This window comes from Pyxicephalus adspersus, chromosome 2, assembly GCF_032062135.1.
Source record: "Pyxicephalus adspersus chromosome 2, UCB_Pads_2.0, whole genome shotgun sequence".
NCBI classification, from domain to species: Eukaryota; Metazoa; Chordata; class Amphibia; order Anura; family Pyxicephalidae; genus Pyxicephalus; species Pyxicephalus adspersus.
Window position 1 is genome coordinate 90,988,770 of NC_092859.1, and position 19,789 is coordinate 91,008,558.

Genomic DNA, 19,789 nt, shown 5'->3' on the forward strand with positions numbered 1-19,789 from the left:
TTGTCTCCCACCTGCCCCCCTCTTTATATTTGTTTTCCTTTCTACCCCCAGCTTCCTCTCGGATTTTCATTTCTTTACCCCCTTCTCTTCTAGAAAATAACAACATTTGTAATTTGTGTGTTTGTAAGAAATCAAAATCCAACAAAGCACAAACTTTCTGTAATTTTGAAATTATTACTCTAATGGAACTTTTAAGCTTTATTGGATACAGTTTTGTTTTTATTTTTTATTTGTTCCGTTTGTGATAAACTTTAATGTTAAAAAAAAATGTCTATTTTAAATATTATAAATTACAAAATGGCTTTTGTAGCAATATTATATGATATATAATTTTTTTTAACAATGCTGAGTTATTCTTTAGCTTCTCTTCCCAGCTTAATATTCTCACCTTCTCTTAACTCTTCTAACACTCAGTAAAACTTATTTTTGGAAAATACCTGGAATTCTTCAAGGTGTTTCTGTGATCAATTGAAATGGTACCAATAGATTGGTCTGATTTTTGTTGCTTGACTTAGATCATTAAGTCTTTCTGTAAAGTGGAATCCTTGTATCATCGGAAACAACCTGCATCAACAACTAGGTAGCAGAGATTTAAACCATGTCCTTTATGTTGATGTGTAAATTGATTTTTTTTCCCTGGCACTGGTCATATAGCAATTCTGCTTCACACATAAGTTCAATGGTTATCCTGGGTATGGCTTCTGAGTTGCTCCGAGCCTATTAAATAATAAGAAAGGGCCTATTACATAAAAAAGAGGAGAGAGGATTTTTAGCATAGCTATATAAATATAAGACAAATTGACTCTTTTATTTGTGTTATATATGTATGCTATTTGTATAATGAGAATATGTCTCAAGCTCCCCTGAGGAAGCCGGAAAGGCGAAATGCGTCGGGACAATATCCAGTCAAGCCTCTGTGATCAGATCTGTTTGTTACAATAGAAGTCCTTGTATAGTATATACATATATAGTATATAGGAATGACCCCCCCCCCACAATATTTCACTTCTCCAATGCAAAAGGGGCTGTCTATGATTTATATTATATTTGAATATAATAAGTAAAAAAAAATCCCTCTTTCCTTCATTATTTAATATGCATATCCTAGGGTTTGGCTCAATTTTTGTTGAATGAAAGAAGAAAAGTTTAACTATACACTCATTCGTTACCCCATTGCCTTATTAGTCTGAGCCTAGAAATAAAGTTACAGTTTTCAGAAGAGATGCAAGCTGTTTTTGAAGATGGACTGTAGACTTAAAAATCATCTTACCTTGGTAACATTTTTTTAAAAAAATCAATGACCTAAGCTTGCATCTTCAGGGGTTTAGCACAAACATTTTCACATTGCTGGATAAAGTGATAGCTTTCATAAAAATGTTTTTTTTTTTTTTTGCCACAGCAAAGAGTTTTGAGAAAAAAAAAACTGTATGTGTCGTCTTAGTCAGAAAAAGTAAGACATCTTGTGGCAAAATTTGACAAATCTGATGTTTTAACAATTACTTTCAAAGTACTGTAGAAAAAGACATTTTTTGGGGCATTTTGATGTCCTTGTCCGTGATAAATCAGACAATCTAGATATCCTAATAAAAATTAATAAAAAAAAATTCAAAGAAAAAAATTTAATTGCTTTTTGTAGTGGGCAACCCTTACACTTAAAGGAATAAATGCTCATTTATGTCTAAGAATAGTAAAACAGTACTTTGTTACTGTATCACTTGCTTTTGTTACCTAAGGCTTCTCTGCAGCTACTTACTAAGCCTCTTCTCAAAGATGCACCATCCAGCGGTCACAGATTCTGACATCATAAGTAATTCCCAGGGTGAAGTGTTTTATTGGCCCCAGGAAAGGCATTTGTAGTTTACTAGACAGGTGGTTCTAATGAAAAGCTGTTTTTAAGGGTCCAGAAGCCAACCAGGGAAGAGCAGGGATTGGTCTTAGACCAACCCGTTCTTGTCCTGGTCTTCACCTGGACTTGGAGCACAGGTGCTGTGTTTATGTATTGAGCTGCGGACTGCTGGGAGTTTACTTGCTTCCCAACACTTGAGATGAAAAGAACGCCAAAAGAAACAAAGCTTTTTGGAAGTTGCCCTTTTTTGTGCAAAAGAATTGTTTGCATTTCTGTTTTATGGTAGATGATGAGGAAACTACAAAAGATATGATAGTTGCCTGGCCGGGGTATTGTTTGTCTTTTTTTAAGTTTGTTTTCACTGGCAATTTTTTCTTCTGAAAATAAAGAACCCAGGAGCAGGTTGATTTGAACAATCCCCCACAGCAGGTTCACAATACCTAAACTATAGGAGTACTTTGACATAAATTGTTAGCATCACAAAATATATTTCTGAATATTTAAAGCCTCTCTGTACAGATTAGTGTATTACCTAACTACACATGCATTAAAACAGAAATATAACAGATTAGACAAGAAATCACAATCTGTGGGTGAATAGGGCAAGTTTGCTAATTACAGTTTTGCTGCCTTAGTTGAGTATTTAAAATAAATTCTACCTTCCTGGACACCTTTTTCATGCCTAATATACAAATTCGTGTTCCAGATCAGTGACTCTCTAAGTAGTAATAGAGGATTCTGGATTGCATCCTTGCAGTATTCATCTTTAAAACAAGTCTGCAATTTAACGTGCATATTTCTGTACTGAAAACATTTCTTTTAAAGCAGGACTAAAGTACAACTTATAAGGATCTGCAATCAGTTAGGTCAATATTCAGAAAGGGAATGAATGCCACGAATTATTAAATCAAGTCATCCTGCCCTGGCCAATCAAGATGGCCAACAGGAAGAGTAGTAAGAAAAAGATGGTGACATGCTGCAAGGGAACGGGAACAGGTGAGTATTGTGGGGTTTAGTTCTACTTTATAGTGAGCAAAGTTTAATGGCTGCCTGCACCATCCACCGTATTTTCATTTTATATGTATCTAATGTACACTACGATCTACAATGATCATCCTGAAATATTTGGCACTCATATCAAATGATAAAAATAATTGTTTTCAATGTCTTTGTACTGATAGACTGAACAATACTTCACATGGGATTTGCGTTTCCATTAATTAGATATTGTTAAATGCAGTCACATTTTCATGACTATGCAGTTAAACTGGCTGGTTGAAAAAAAAAGTTATGCAAATTAAATTAAGATTAATGGAACACGGGGAAGGCAAAATGGATTATTGAATAGCACAGAGCTAAGCATAAATAATTCCCCAAAAACTAGCCACTTCCACACCATACTAAAGAGACCAGTCATATATAATAGTTTTGTGTTGAGGTGTCATGTAAAATGTCTGTGTACGGTAAAGGTAACAGATTTTCTATGAAGAATTAAGAGACTTGACATGGTTATAACTATTCTATACATTGCATTCTGTCTGGTAATATACGGTGCAGTTTTCCTAATAAAAACCAGAAAAGATCAAAACATAAAATAATACAGAATTCATGAACAATAGTCACATTTTATTTGATTTACAGATACCAGTAGTTATCATGAAGAATAGGTTCCTCAAAATGTAAATGAAAATGTAATATTGGTTGTTCCCTTTTTTTCTTTTATACTAGCATAGGAAAGTAAGAAATTAAATGGTTGGACAATCTAGGACAACTTTCATTTATTCAGATATCTAAAGCATACCTGAAAGAGTAAATATGGTAAAATTATGTACGATTCTTTTCCCATTTTAATCATTTGGTTGCTTGAAACTATTGAGATTGAAAGCCACTAAGTTCCCCCTATTATTAATAATAAAATTGTTATGTTTATATTATTATAACAATTAAGGTCTCCTATGGTTCCAATCAACATAAAACTTCTTCCACCCACCTACACATTCAACAAGTAAAAATATATTTCAACAAGAGAAAACACCAGATTGGCACTTTATGCCAGCACCAGTTTTGGTGAAAATGTGATAGCAAAGGTTTTCTGAATAGAAGATAAAGAAGGCATGATTATTGTGGATTACTTTAAAAAGGGACATGAGCAAGACTGGAGCATGCTATGTTTGTCAGATAGGAAAACCCCAACAGATTTTGAAGGACAAATGGGGACAAACTTGACTAAGTAGGCTTTGTTTAATCAATATATGCAAAGCATTAAGAGATGTTTTGGCTGGCAACCAAGATTTGAAATGCTTTATCACCATACTTTCTCACCTTGTCTTGTTCTCTTAGGGTACAGACTATTGTTTTGACACTTATGACTTGCAGTAATATTTGGTGTTCAATGAGCCTTATAACCTTTTAATTGCATATTTGCCTAATTTAATAACAAAATATGCTATGGTCCCCATTGGTCTTGATAATAGCATCACAATGCCTATACCTGTAATAATATTCTAAAGGCACCCTCTCAACCCTGGATATTTACCAATACCAAACTAAAGCCCTAGGAAAACTTAGGCAATGCTAACCGCTCTATTGACAGAGGTTATGTCTCTTAAAAACTATGTAAATGTAAAAAAAATCAGTAGATGTAGATACGACACAGGCAGCTAAAGGTACATGCAGATGATGAGATTGGACGCTTGTTTTAACCAAGGACAAGTTTTGGGTGGGTGGTAAACTATGAATGTTATTGACTACAAACATAGACAGCATCAAAACACATTGCACTGGATAAAATGCACACATAAATAATATTTACAGGGCATACAGTAAGTTTTCAAGTACAGAAGACTGGGTCTTAAAGGATGCCACAGAGGACAACACATGATTACAAATACTCATTAAAATATTGCAATTTGTTTATCAAGCTGAAGTGTTCAATCAAGGGTAAAGTAAATTAACTTTCTATATGCGGCATGCTAATTACTAAGAATATTGAAGATATATTTTGTTCTTTATTTAAGTAGAACACTTTATTTTGTTTGGTTAAATTACTCATGCTTCTCCCTTTTTTATTCACACACATTTAAATTAAAGCAATTTTAACAAATCAGTTGAAGCCTGGGTTCATACTATGTTTTGCTTTAAAATGTAGAAATCATATTTTGTCAATTACAATTTTTTTGTTGACAATATAATGGTTTAATAGGCTAATAGCTGCTTGAAATTACATTTTGTTATTGAAATTACAAATCCTTTTAAAAAGGATTGTAGACCATGTTCAACTGTTCGTTTGTAACTTACTCGTACACATTTACTTGACAAGCGGTTTGATGAATTCCAAGCCGACCTTTAAATTTAATCCTAATATGCATATGAGAACTGTTTATTTGAATGGTTTTATCTGCCAAAGTATTAGTGGTTGTGTTTGGCCAGGCTTATGATTCAGATCAGATAGAATAGCCAGGTCATTGCTTTAGCAAATCTCATAGCTTGGTAACCAACATTTCCCCAGCCTATGACTGGACCAGGGAGTGAACACACTCATAAGGTCATCGTTCTGCAAACCCTAATATCCCTGTTGTGCATTTTGAAATTGCTATCGGAACCAGCTCATGGTAGAATTTTCTGTTTTTAAGTAGAATTCTGGTAAAATCAAGATGACATTGAGAGGACCACGTAGAGTACTGCAAGGTGTGTAACTTTACACAGTAGAAATTTGGTAGAATCAAGAATTGGCCTAATTTACTAAAGCTCCCCGAGGCTGGAGAGAATACACTTTCATCAGTAAAGCTGGGTGACCCAGCAAACCTGGATTGGATTGCTTCAAAGTAATTTGGTATTTGTTAGCAAATGTTTTCAATCCTGAAAATCCTGACCAGATCTATTCAAGGTTTGCTGGATCACCCAGCTTTACTGATGAAAGTGTATCCTATCCAGCCTTGGAGACCTTTAATAAATTAGGCCCACTGTGTAACAAGCCAGGCTTTATCCATGCAACAAGCTGTAAAATTCATTGTTTTTAAGTAGAATTTATGTAGATCAAGGCATGTAATCACAGGGCCACATAGTCAAGCAAGGCCACTCTTGTTAGGGGGAAAAGTTTTGAATTGGCCTTGGTAGCAAGAAGAGGCATTACACTTTTCACATTCAAATTTGTAACCAATGTTACATTTCAGGCCAACATTTAATTTTTACGCAAAGCGGTCGAAATCAGATCTGTAAATCAAAACTTCGCTCTCTCTGTAGCACTTAACAGACCTGGTCCTAATCCCAAACTTTACTACCACCATTGTTTAAAGGACAAGAAAAATGCCCACAGTAAATGTTGTTCCTTCTATATTGAGCTCTGTAACAGCACTGTCAGCACCTGTACTAAGAACAAATGATTCTTTGCTAATGTAGAGTAGTATAGGCTGGAAAACCGTGATTGATTAGATGATTGACTTAAGTTCAAGTGATTTATGTTTTAGACTTTTTTACCCTTAGGGTTGCGTAGATTGTAAATACATTGGTTAAAGGAGTTCTGTATGAGTACTTAAACTCTGGGACTCTGCCAGCAGTGGAAATGATGCCAAATACAGTACAGTATCTGGGTGAAAAGCTAACCTAGAAACAGTTGAGTACACTGTGTCTTCAGCTTAAACTGGTAGAAATTAATTACAAAGTCCAAAAAATTAACTAGTTGGCATATAAAGTTAGTAGTTTAAGTAAGTGTAAGTTATCTTTGTTTATAGTTTCCTAACCTGTACCCCTTGGTTTGGGGGTGGCTAAACTATGGTTCTAAACCATAGTTTTGTTTTTTAGTGTAATTTATGAATGATGTACAAATGAGCCCCTGAGCCAACCGGGGCCCCCCCACAGAGGCCAAATTTATGGTGTGGGGGATGGAGGTACAAGCCAGTTCTGCCCACTGATGGATGTGTCTGCCATTGTTCCTACAACAATTTGTGGCTATAGACATCAGAGCAAATAGATCAAATTAGCAATAATATTGAATTTCTGAGTTTTAATGGTTCAATTATAATGCAAGGCTGTTATCTTGTAAACACAGATGGTTCCGAATTATAATATTTTATAGAAACAGAGGAGCCATTTCTATTGTACAGAAACACTTTCCCTCTGCTGCTCTATCCCACCAGAATATTTGATACTACAAGCCAAGCTACATCACGGCTGAATTGGGTTTGGCTGGCAGTTGAATCCAGTTAGAGCTCAGGTACAGCACCGCTTGTTGGGCCGTATCTTCCCCTTTTCAGTGGCAATGTTGGAGTTTTAAAGCAGAGACAAATCCTTTTTAAGTTTGGACAAAGGACTATGACGATGAGGTGGGGGACCAGTATTACAATTCAGGGCTGCATCATAATAATAGTTTTATTGGTCTTGTCAAGCCATGATGGTGATTCTCTTCCTGGTGGAACCCCAAACAACTGCCTATACCTTTTTGTACAGCACAGTTTTACCTTACAGTGAGTTTATTATTGTAATACTTGTGGCCTCCTACAATCCAGACACTGTATCCTTGGGTGACATTTTCAGGATTATCCTCTTTGCTTTAAATTAAATCTGAAAAACCGAAGATCTGTCTAAACCATAACCCTAGGGTTATTAAAATGGTAGAATCACCAGTTAGCCTGCAGTCTGACCCAGGCCAGTATTTCACCTTATTATATAAAACCACATCTTCTGGGATTAGTTTAAAAGAAGCGGCAACTCATCACCTGCGATCTATGCAGCACCTCCTTCATATATGAGAAGCCCCAGTACTTTCTATTCTGACACTGCAGTGTGAATGTTGATATCAATCAATATTTCAGTGGTATTTATCTTCATAATGATGTGCATAGTACACAGAAAAGGGTTGCCTGTGAAAAAAAAACATACTCCAATAAAGCCAGACTTAAGCTGCGTACACACTTCCAATTTTTATCGTTCAAAATGAATGACGAACGAACGACGAACGATCGATTGGGCAAAAATCGTTCGTAAAAAAAGTAACCAACGACGCCGACGAACGAGGAAAGTCGTTGGAAATGAACGACCGGACCGGCGGATCGGATTGGACGACGATCGTTGACCATCGTTCGTGTGTACGATCGTTCATTGATCGTCCATGGTCTGAGCATGCGTGATGAACGAACGTTCCTGTGGTGCACGTAACTTCCTGTATCGTTCAAATGATCGCATCTATTGTGTGTACAATATCTACGAACGATCGTGTCGTTATCTGTATGTACAGGATCGGTGCTATACGATCGTTCGCAGATATCGTGCAGGATCGTTCGTCGTTCGTTTACCAACGATAATAATTGGAAGTGTGTACGTAGCTTTAGACAGAATATCTTGTAAGCAAGATATCTTTAAAATAAACCTGTGGCTACAGAAACTAGAATAACAGCAGCGCGTAACTGACAGCTCTAAGTCAACCTGCACTTTAGCTATAGCAGGCAAAATTACAGATTTACTTTTATAGCATGGAGAGTAAGCACTAAGGGTGGGCAACTTTTTTTCACAAACTTTATTTATATCAAAAATCCTTTTTTTGTGAGTAAAGAAATTAATGGAAATACAAGACAAATTTGCACAATTTTGCTATATTCATTTTCCAAATTGGAAAATGATTTGCAAAGCCCTAACATTGTCATTGTCACTAATTATTAGGTACATTAGAGTGGCTGTGGAAACATATTCTGAATAAAAAAATAAAGTAAAAAAAAAATTTGTAAATCAGAGTAAAATTAGAACGTTTTTTAAGGCCAACTTTTTAAGGCAATTCAAATGAATTGCAAAGCCATTGAACTTAGTATTGCCAATAAAATTGCAAAGGGAAAAGAGAGTCTGTGGGAGCATGTCCCATCTAAATTTTTTATTTTAGTTTTTGTTTCACTTTAGACATCATCGAGTGGCTATAAAAAACAAAACAAAAAAAAACATTTTTTGACTATATTTTATTAGAAAAAAAATTATTTTTTGTAATATTTGCTTCATTTGTAACATGTTCCGACAGACCCTCCTAACAAAGCAATTTTGATGGCAATACTATGTTTGTGTATGTATCCAAATTAGAGGTCAAATAAATAGCACTGAGGAATTTCTGTCTATGGGTCTGATTTATTAAAGCTCTCCAAGGCTGGTGAGGATATGCTTTTATCAATGGACCTGGGTGATCCAGCAAACCTGGCATGGATTGCTTCCAAGTCATTTGCTAGAAAATGTTCTATCCAGGTTTGCTGGATCACCCAGCTTTACTGATGACAGTGTATCCTCTCCAGCCTTGGAGAGCTTTAATAAATCAGGCCCAATGTCTCATAGATTCTACTAAAATCCATCAATCAGAATCCAAGTATTTTCAACAGGATCATTTTTATTTATCTAGTGGCTGGCTGACTTTCTGCCATCAGTCTGCAGGATGCCAGCACTGGATAGGGCACTGTTGGATAGGTTTTTCATGGTGGAATTTGTAAAAGGATAAATGCGTCACATTTACAGCAATCTTTCATATTTAAAAAAAACTTGTTTTAGAAGCATTAGAATTCCAACAATGCTTAACCCTTTCCCATTAAAACATAACTTTTTTCACTTAGGGTATGTCCCTGTAGGTTTCCCTGACCTGTTCAGCAATTTTGAAAATGCTTCAAATTTGTAATTGCCTTCAAAAGTCTTCAGACATAATTCAAAAGGACCCCATGACATCCCCAACAATAGTAGTGATAATACTATGTTTAAAGGCTTTGTAATTAAGTAGAGAAAGTCAGCAGCCACCAAAGCAATTTGTCCCTAAGTTGAAATAGTCAAAGTTAGAAATTCTAACGAGATCTATCCTTAAAATCCATCTTGCATTTTACTTAATCTAAACAGACTGATGCAGCATAATTAAATAAAATATATTGATAGTACGTTATATCCAGTATAGAATAATTTTTAATTCATGTAATCAATTATCATAGTAAAACAGCATAGGTAGTAGAGTAATATATATCACAATAATGAATAGAGAAAAACTATTATCTATTTCCATAACAATCTGTATCCTGATTATGATAATTACAGAAAACCCACTATAAGTATTTTTTAAATACTTATGTGTAGGGGCTCTGTTTATAAAGCAAGAAATTTTAAAGTTCTAAACTTTTTAATATTACATGGCATGCAGATTAAAAACAGTATAGGAAACATGCAGCAATGATGAAAATATTTTTACATTAAGGGATTCAGCTTTGTTCTTAATGATTGACTTTTGACTTTTCACAGCGCACGAACAAGTACATTGCTTTAAAACTGTTAATTTCAGAATTTGTACATTCTACATTCCCACACATATTGTAATTAGTCAACCCCATTTGTTTCCTTTCAACTTTTTTTATATATAAAAGGCAGTTTGTCACCGACTTTTGTTCAGTCTTTGAAATGGCAATGCCAAACTTTTCCTGAAAACTTTTTTTCAATGGAACTTTGACTGCTTCAGTTTAACATTTACCTACATGAAATTATGGCTGCTTTCCACCAGAATATTATATAATATCTTTTTATATATAATAATAATTAATATTTTTATATATAATATTTTATATAATATCCAAAATTTGAAAATTTTAACTACTACCTATTTGGCACCATACCTATTTTTTTGCCTGTAGTGGCATAACCTAATAGGATAGAAAGTATATATTATATTGGGGTTCTATTTAAAAAAAAAAAAAACTGGCAGTAATTGATTCCCACTAGGGAACATTTGAGGGAATGTCAGATTCCCTGCTTTATAAATATTTAAAGCCCTAAATATTTTAAAAATGACACTTTTATTTAAAGGTTTACAGAGGAAGGCACCAAAGTCCAGAATAAATTTAATTCAGCTGATGCATCCAATGTTTTGAGGGAATTCCACCTATTCTGGGATTGGTAGATACTGCAAAAAGTGTATTTTGGAAAAATCGAGCTAGCATTCCCCTCAGGGGTATGAATATGTTCAGTGAACTGCAAGAATAATGCTGGATAATTTTAGCTCTATTGTCCAGAATACACCTCTTGCAGTACCTACTAAACCCTGATTAAAGTGGAACTTTTAAACCCTTGAAGCATATGTTGTCCGTTGTACTGTATGAATCTTCTGAATAAGATTTGTTCTGGATTTCAAGCATTTTTTCCCTCTTGTGCTTTTCTCTATTAACTTTTAGGCTGTGTTTGAACTACAATCCTATTTATTGTGCTTGCTCTTCAGAGAGCTACCTTAAAGAAATTCCCCTATACCAGATGGGAAAATAAAACTATTAACACTCAGAGTGATCCAGTTCACTATTCTTTTTTTTTTTTTTTACTTTGCCTTTTCAAAAGCTGTCTGCTTTGTTTTCTCCTATAGTTTGTGTGGTATTTATAAGATGGATCTCAGGCTTATTGATTTGTTTTAATGCTGTCTCCTGCAGAACATTCTGCCCTTTTTATAATGATATCTATACCATATAACTTGGTAATTTTTCAAGAGATATTGTTCTCGGTATAAGTGAACTTTCTCCTAGACAGAACATTTGTACCCATCACTTTCAGTATTTGGATGAAATATCTCAGATTAAAGTAGCAAAGCTATCAAAACTTTGCTTTTTTTTTTACTTCTAGACTTGTTCTCCTTTTAAAGATAGATTCACCCTGTCATTTTAAACTGCTTTTCTTTACAATTTCCCTAAATTAGATAACTCACATTTTTTTTTTTTTTTTGCTCTTGTGAAGCTATCCCCTACACCTTCATAAATGTCCAGGTAATATTTAGACTGGGAATAATTGCAGAAGAACCATGGTTATCGGGCACTCATGGGGAATGGCTGAATGTGTAGTTTCTGGTTAACTGAGGTTACTCTGAAACTGAGGTTTCTCAGCCATTCAGCACTAGACTTAAATGGGGAGACCTGAGAAAAGGGAAAACCCTGATGATGATTGAGTCAATCACAAGCGGAGCAATCAGTGGAGCTCTGCTTTTCTGATTGCTCCTGGAGCCCTAGCAGAGCTGTGGTAAGTGTTGTTGGATGCAGAACACATGCTACAGCTCCGCTATGGCTGCAGGAGCAATCAGGAAAGTGGAGGTGTTCTACTGTATTTCAGGTTTAAAATATATCCTAATGGTTAAGGGATTAAATTGGACTTAATTGGAATGGTACATGGGCTGGTACCAAGATGGTAGGTCACAAACATATCTGGTTCCCTGGTATGTATTCCTTCCCCTAATTGGTTTTTAATTTGGAGTATGCATGTAGCTTAAAATATGCAATTAAACATAAAGTAGTTTTTCTAACTTTGCAAACAATGTAAAATATGCCTTAAATCTGGGGTCCCCAAATGTTTTAAACAAATACCAATCACCCTCTTTCAGACTTTACTGGCATTCAGACTTAGGCCAGTGATAAAAAAAAATGCTGATGTCAGTGGAAGTAAACCATGGCCCAGAGTTGGTAACCAGTGAAAGTGAAATGACCACACTTCTATGGTTAGTGCTAAGAAGAAAAATCCAAAAACTTAGGTATCACAGGTAGGAATATTGTCCCATTGTTGGTATCAGAGGAAGAAACTGTGGCTATTATTTGTGTCAAAAGTAGGAACAATGAAAAATAATTGGAATAACTCCCCAGGCACCTGTAAAAGGAGGGTCTACTGCTTTAAATTAAACTCTTACTGAGAAACATATTGATCAATTCCCAAAAGATTGCCATATGCAGGGCAACAATAAACTTGCACCAAAAAATTATAAAAATGTTAACAGTCATTGACACTTTTTTTTTTTTTTTTTTTTCATTAAGCTCACCACAAATCTAACAGGCATGAAAAGTTTTTGTTCAAAGAATTGTTCACCTTTAGAGCAACATGAGGGTGAAGAAGAATGTAAATTTCTGATCTAGCATCTAATTTACCAGTTGAATTGAGTTTCAATTTTAAAAAAGGTTGGGTAAAGTTTATTTATGGTAAATGTTGCTTTATATTGAACACTGTTGTGAACACTGATGTGAAGTGTAAAATGAATAAATGGTCTCCCATACAGTTTGGCCCCTACACTTGGAAATGTCCCAACACCATATGAAAAGAAAATTACAATCACATTAGTGATGTTGGCTCTGGTCTGGGGTTTTCACAGGTTCTCTCCTTTCCATTGAGTGTAAATTTTAAAAGCTGAACAGAGCTTACAAATTATGTGGTGCGTTGCCTTCCACAGCATTCCCCTGTGAATCCATGGGGTGGACTTGTGAATCACTAGCTCATAGAAAGCGATTTGAATGATGCCGGATGCCATTAAATCCAGAAGAGTAGCACTTCTGTTTTTGTTTTTTTTTTATTGGTGCCATAACAATACTAGGGCTTTGTTAGTATAATCCGTATAATTTGCTAAAAGATTTGCTGCTTTCCTGATGCTACAGGTAATGTTCTTGCAGCTCTCAATTGCCTACATTCTTTGTCTTCTACATTTCTATTCTGCTTTCACATCTGTGAGGTGTTCATTTAGACTGTGATCTTTATGGAAATCTTGTGCTAATTAACCCAATGGAAATTAAATCTTAATGACTTTGAGGGAACTAAAATTCTGAGTGCAACTGGGGCCATGTACATTATTTACATTAATTTAATCAAGATAACTTTGCACTTTTATTTGCTTTATGTCATTCTGTGACATCTTTTTGCTGTAGTATTTTTAGAGCTTTCTTTATGGCACAAACTAAACTGGTTTAATATTTCTGTCACTTGAGCAAAGTATTGGAATATTAAAACTGTTTACAGATCCTGCAAAGAACTGCCAAGTTCAAATGTATGCAATAGCAGCAATGTATTTCATTTATAATTCAGCAGATTCAATTTCTACGTAGAAAAGCAAGTGCACTTTATAGTTTAAAACTGCTTCTTCAAAGATTGCCATGACTGACTTTTTCCAATGCTGTTCTTTATAGGTATACTACAGGTAAAACTGAAGCTCTGAGATGCATATAATTCTTCAGTTTTCCATACAAGTTTTATTTATCCATTTCCTCACTAATCTGGCTATTTGGAAACCCATTTTGCTTTCTTCTTGTAATACAGAAAAGCTGTTCCAAAAATTATTTAGTCCTTTGTTCTTTCATACAAATCACTGTTTTTGGAGGTGCCATTATGGAACTTGCCTTTGAAAATTTTAGTTTCTTGGCGGTTGTTCTGATGCTTTGACTGAGCCATTGACACTGAACAAGTATAGTGATAGGTAGATACCACACTTATTTACAGCATGTTAGTTACTGGACTGTTACTAAAAACTAAATAAAGGCAGACACAGGAAGGTATCATGTTGTTGTTGTTTTTTTTTTTTTGTGTGTTTAAAACAAGGTTTGGTGGAGTTTCATTCTCCCGGTCATTATTTTGATTTACAGTGGCCAATTTGTAATAGTATAGGTTAAGAATTTTTTTGTTAAAACGTTTATATCTGTAATATGTAAATTTTGTGTAACTTTGTCCTAGGAATAGTAGAAGTTGGAAAGCTGCTTTTCTTTCACCCACTTTGCTAACCAACATAGGAGATCTAAACTAAAACCTTTTTATCACCGAACATTTTTATGAAATCTGATCCCTCTGTTACATACATTTCCAAATACACATGAAAGAAACATACCATGGTTAAGGTGCCTCTGCAAGAGTGACTCTTGTGTTATTCTTTAACAATTTTATTATCACTAAACGAAGGTCAATGATAACTATATAGGTCTCAAAAATGTACAAAAAGATCCTGGACTGGCCTAGAACAGCTGATGATATCAAGACAAGGAATTCAATTGATAATAAGCAAATAAGGGGGGGGGGTGTAGGTTGGATAAAGCCATGCAAATCCATGAAAGAAAATCAGCCCTGGTAGCACTAGCAACCCATAATCCATTTTAATAATTTGGAGCTATGCTTTAAAGTATTTAAAAGAGTTGCTTTAGAAAACCAGTGAAAAAACAAGTAAACTGCTAGTTGTGTCTAACAAATACTACAAATGTGCTCATAAAGTCTACTTGGTTTGTCCTATGACAGCCACACGTCAAAAATCTTGCATGTAAAAAAGATGAACTTGCTTGGGGAGACCTGAGTTTTCTTCCATGTGCTTGCAATCTGGTTCACATATCCATACTAGGCTTGAACATGATTACCCTTGCTGTTGCGGTTGTGTCCCATCCTATACCACCAAATAGCTCATCAGAGTCTGTGCACAACAGCAGCCCATCCATGCTAGAAGACTATTCTCAAACTCATGGTGACGTGTCGGTCTACATTCATCACAGGCTCACAGCCTTCTGCTTCAGAAACACAACATTTCCTGCTGCATCCCCCTTTCTCAAACCCACAGGCTGCATTCACTGGAGCTCTCCCACATCACCTTCTCATCCCTAATCTGGCACCATGGTTGGCACTCTTGGGTTATTCTTGCCTTCAGGTGTACTGCTTGCCGTGTTCTTTGTTTCTGCATTATGGTTCTAATGTAAGAAATAGGAATTCTGGTTGCCCAGTGCTGTTTAGTAGCTGGTTGACTGTTGGCAACTTCCCTCAATTTGACTGCAAGAGGAACTTTGACCCCCAGATTAGGCAGAAGCTTAGTGAGTATGGCAGACAAAAACCCAAGGATAACTTCTTAGGAGACATAAGGTAAATTCTATTCTAAGCACCATCAGAGAGACATCTACTTATCCATCACATCACTTTTATATTTATTAGTATTTTTGTTAATACACTTTATTTTTAAAGCACTAAGATATATTATGTAGCGCTGTACATTTTGAATGACAGTGGGCTCAAGCCGTTTTTGGCAAGTCACATCAGCTTTTGTTCACAGATGGAAAAAATAGGCTTTGAAAGAAAGCCTACCATGGGTCTGTGCAGAGAACAATTACATTTTCAGACTACTCAGACATTCGGGAGCAAAATGTACTGCTCAGTATAAAAAAAAAACCCTGTCTTAGTCACAGGTCATGGATCCTCCAACAGGATAATAAGCCAGAACTTGCTGCTAAAAGCACCCAAGAACTGCTATGAGCAAAACTATTCTGAAGTGACCTTGTCTGAGCACTGATTTAATTCCTATTGAAATATTTGTAGAAAAAACTGAAACATACAGAAGACAACCTTCAACCCTGACACCTGTTTATGTGCTATGTAAAAGTTGCATAGTGTTTTCATACATTCATACTTTATATGAATAATTACTTAATACATTCAGTATAAACTGTAAAACCTGGAACCTGTTTGATCTTTTTTTCTTAGAAAAAAACATTTCTTGCAAAGCAATTACATTTTGCTACATGAATGCAGGAAGCTTTTGTTAAATAAGTCTATTTTCCCACAAGTAATTTTCTTCTAAACTGCCAGACTGCACTTGAAAACATTTTTAAATGTGTGCAGTGGAGCAGTCAGAAGTACAATTCAATTTTTATTTATTTATTTCTAATCAAGCACTGAAACTCTTTTTCAGTAGAGCGGAGGATTTTTATTGTATTTGACCAACTTTGGTCTGGCCACCTGTCTAAAGGGCTTCCACTAAATGAGTAAATTTAGCATAGTGATCATGCATTGATTATACTAGAATCCATCTTGACCTGCTGCTTTCCAGCACAGTGGTATCTGTTAGTATGCTTTTCAATGTACACATTGCATAATGTTCCTACAAATCGGTATTTGTTTGCTTTTCTAGCTTTACCTTCATTGTGATGTGAATGGTTTTATTAGTGTTAAGGAGTCTTGCACGCTAAGCACCGCATCCCCAAGTATCGGTGGTGTCAAATAAAAAGATCCTAGTCTTTTAAAAAAGTTTAACCCCATCCATATATTGTAATGAGGTGTCGCCTACCTCCTAGTTTATCAATTGACAATTTATCCCACTGTTGATTACATTGCTTGGTAAACTGCAATCCAGTCATTTGAAAACAAATCACACTAATGCGGAACTACTGCATGTTATGGTCTTTCTGCAGTAATACGCCAACACGCAACCCATGTTCAACCTCTAATTGCTGATTAATAAAATCTGTGAGCTATGGGAATAGGAAACCCATACATTATGCAAAGTGAATTATCCTTCTGAAAGGAGTAATTCACTTAGCTTAGTGAAAGTCCTGAAAATTTGATTTGCAATGAATATCTAAATAAAGATATAAAATGTGTGTGTTATATATTAGTGTTCTGCACTTTGTAATATTTAGATGGATTGTTATAAAGAATAAATGTTTCACTTTATTGGACAGCTGTATATTCTAAAACTGTCATACTGTCAAAGCACAGAATGAGTAATTTTTACTTCTTTCTTTCAGATACGTCAAGAAATTTAAAAGCATCAACATCAACATCCGAAATTTTTTTTCAGAAACTGAGGAATAAGCATGAATTTACTATACTGGTGACTCTAAAACAGGCAGCTTTAAATTCAGGTGTTATTCTTTCCATTCATCAATCGGATCACAGGTAATGTGCATATATATTTATTTGTAGTGCTTAAACTAATACATCATTGCATAGCCATCTGCTGACTGACATCATACATTTCCTTTTTATTACCAGAGATGTGCAAGATTATGGTATCCACAAGACATATAATAAACAATTTCAATTCAGGTGGATCATTAAATGTACCCTGTATTTTGAATAAAAAATAATTTTAAGGTTAACCTGCAGAGGGACAAAAAACACAAAATAATGCAACTAGGTATTAAAGTGTATAAAATAGAGAAGAATTAAAGCCCATTAGGGGTGGTGTTTGCACCCCCCTAGGGGGATACTTCCTTTCCTAAAGATGCAACTGGAAATCTCTCCAAATTGAACAACATTTTAATCTCGGAGAATGGTCCCGGAGATAGTTTCCCATTTTAGGGCCCCCCCCCCCCCCTTTTCCTATTGCTTTGATGGCAACTCAAAATGTTGGATTTTCCTTCTTTCTGTCTTTTGATTACGCATCTTTAGTACCCAATCAAAAAGCTGGTGTAGAGGAAGGATCACTGTATTTTTTTGCACTGTAAAAATTTCGAAAGTGATTTCATCTAGGTGACTGTGCTATGTAAACCTCAGATCCAAATGGAAATACAAAGCCTTTGGCAAGTTAAACCGCTACATGTTTCTGTCTATAGTTTTAAATTCTTTGTACTTAGAAGCTGCCAGACTGCCCGTTATGCCCATTATTTACAGGTATAAATAAAACAGTATGCAAAGCCCATATAAATATAGCAGAAAGTGGTTAGGTTTACCTATCCTCTTATCTTCTATACAATCTCCTGTATAATACACACTATCTGTTGTATTTTAGGATTTGTAGTTGGTGTTTGTGGCTGTTTAGGATTATGGTCATATTATTACAACATAGCAGTATTCTTCTGTTCAGAATTCCAATATGATGTAGTACATATAAAACATGTGAAATGTATGCATTTAATTTAATTGATTAATTCACAACAAGAAAGTACATTATGTGAAGCAGGGTCAACTTTTAAGTTAAAAAGGGGTCAAAAAGAAAAATCTTTTTCCAAAAGCCATTTAATTTAAAGTGATAAATGGTGCATGTGTATTTGACTCTTTACCTCTAGCAATCCTTGTCAAAAAAGTCAACTGAAACCATAATGTCTGTTAATGGTAATCGCAGTTTAGTTTATAGGCAAATAGCACTCAGGATGGGAGCAAATCCCTCTCCCAAATTCTACAGTAACCCTAACTCTTTTTGTGAGAGCAATTGGCAAATAACTTGAACTCATTCACCGTCATTCTAGAGTGAGAAAGATTCGCACCAGTTCAAGACTAAAAGACAGTTAGGGCAGAAGGTGGTAGCCATGATGGAGACAGGATCTAGCAAGGCCAGAAGAGGCCAGGATGGACAAGGAGTTGGCTAACGGAGAAGGGTACAGTCAGATGGAGAGGGTTTAATTAAGCACAAGCTGGGAGCATTTGAAGTGTGTGAAGAACACAGCAGAAGGTTTTCCCGGTTTTGTGAGGTGATTTGGACACTTTCATTAATTCTTTCTGTTGTGGCTGTGGTAGTCTCATACTCTGATCACTACCAGTTCTTCCCACAAGCAGAAAGTATGTCTTGTGAAGAAGCTTCCATTCCTTTTGTGCCACCATTTAGGGGATTTACCTGTTTTCCTTTGTTGGTAACTGCTAAGGAAGCAAGGAGAAATCAACCCCATACGGTCAATAGTTGGAACCCTTCTTCATGCAAAAAAAACTTTAGCATATGAATAATGTATGTATACAGGTATCTGATCCAAATGTAAAATCCATATTCAAAACTTCTGTGTTGTTGTTTTGTAAATATATTATGGAGCTTAATGCAGACTTATTCTTTTGAACATCTGCATGTATTTGAACATACTGCTTGCTTATTCACCAATCTCATTTTTATGTTGCCTGCCTTGACATTTCAATGAGAATTATCAAGCGATGCACCTGGTATATATAATCATGGCCAATAAATGTTTGATTGATTGAAAGGTTTTAGCACACAGACATGACATTTCACACTATATAGATTCACTGTGCTATTAAAAAAAGTTTATGTGCTTGTAAAGAACAATAAATACCAAGCTCTATGAGCAGTGGAAATTGTTTTTTACTAAGTGACCTTGCATCATGTTGATCATTTCCTTGAAAATAAAATACTGTACTCTCTGTAAATATTCACATGATTCTTTTACATGTTTTGCCAATGGCCATACATTATATGGAGCATTTGTCAGGAAGTTTAATTTAAGGTGGTTTTCACATTCATGGAGAAGCTATAAAATGATCTACTTACTCCTAGGGCTTTACTTGTTCATGATTCATTTGGGAAATTCAAGTAAGTAAAGGTAAATTACAGGATTTGCTCACTCAATTTTACTAAGAGGGTCAGCACAATCGAATTTCAGTCAAATGCCAGTCAGATCTTAAATGTACATGGTTCTCCTGGATACAATACAGTTTTTCACTGAATTGTTGGCCTTAATGTGACAGGAACTC

General features: G+C 35.3%; 1 protein-coding gene across 2 annotated transcripts in view; it reads left to right on the forward strand.

Moving 5' to 3' along the window:
• Window positions 1-19,789, forward strand: part of NELL2 (neural EGFL like 2) — a 133,280-nt gene that overhangs the window by 15,989 nt on the left and 97,502 nt on the right. For both annotated transcript variants that reach the window (XM_072401453.1, XM_072401452.1), the window contains one exon: window positions 17,119-17,269. In XM_072401453.1, the coding sequence (XP_072257554.1) occupies window positions 17,119-17,269 (151 nt within the window). The remainder of the gene's footprint in view (window positions 1-17,118; window positions 17,270-19,789) is intronic.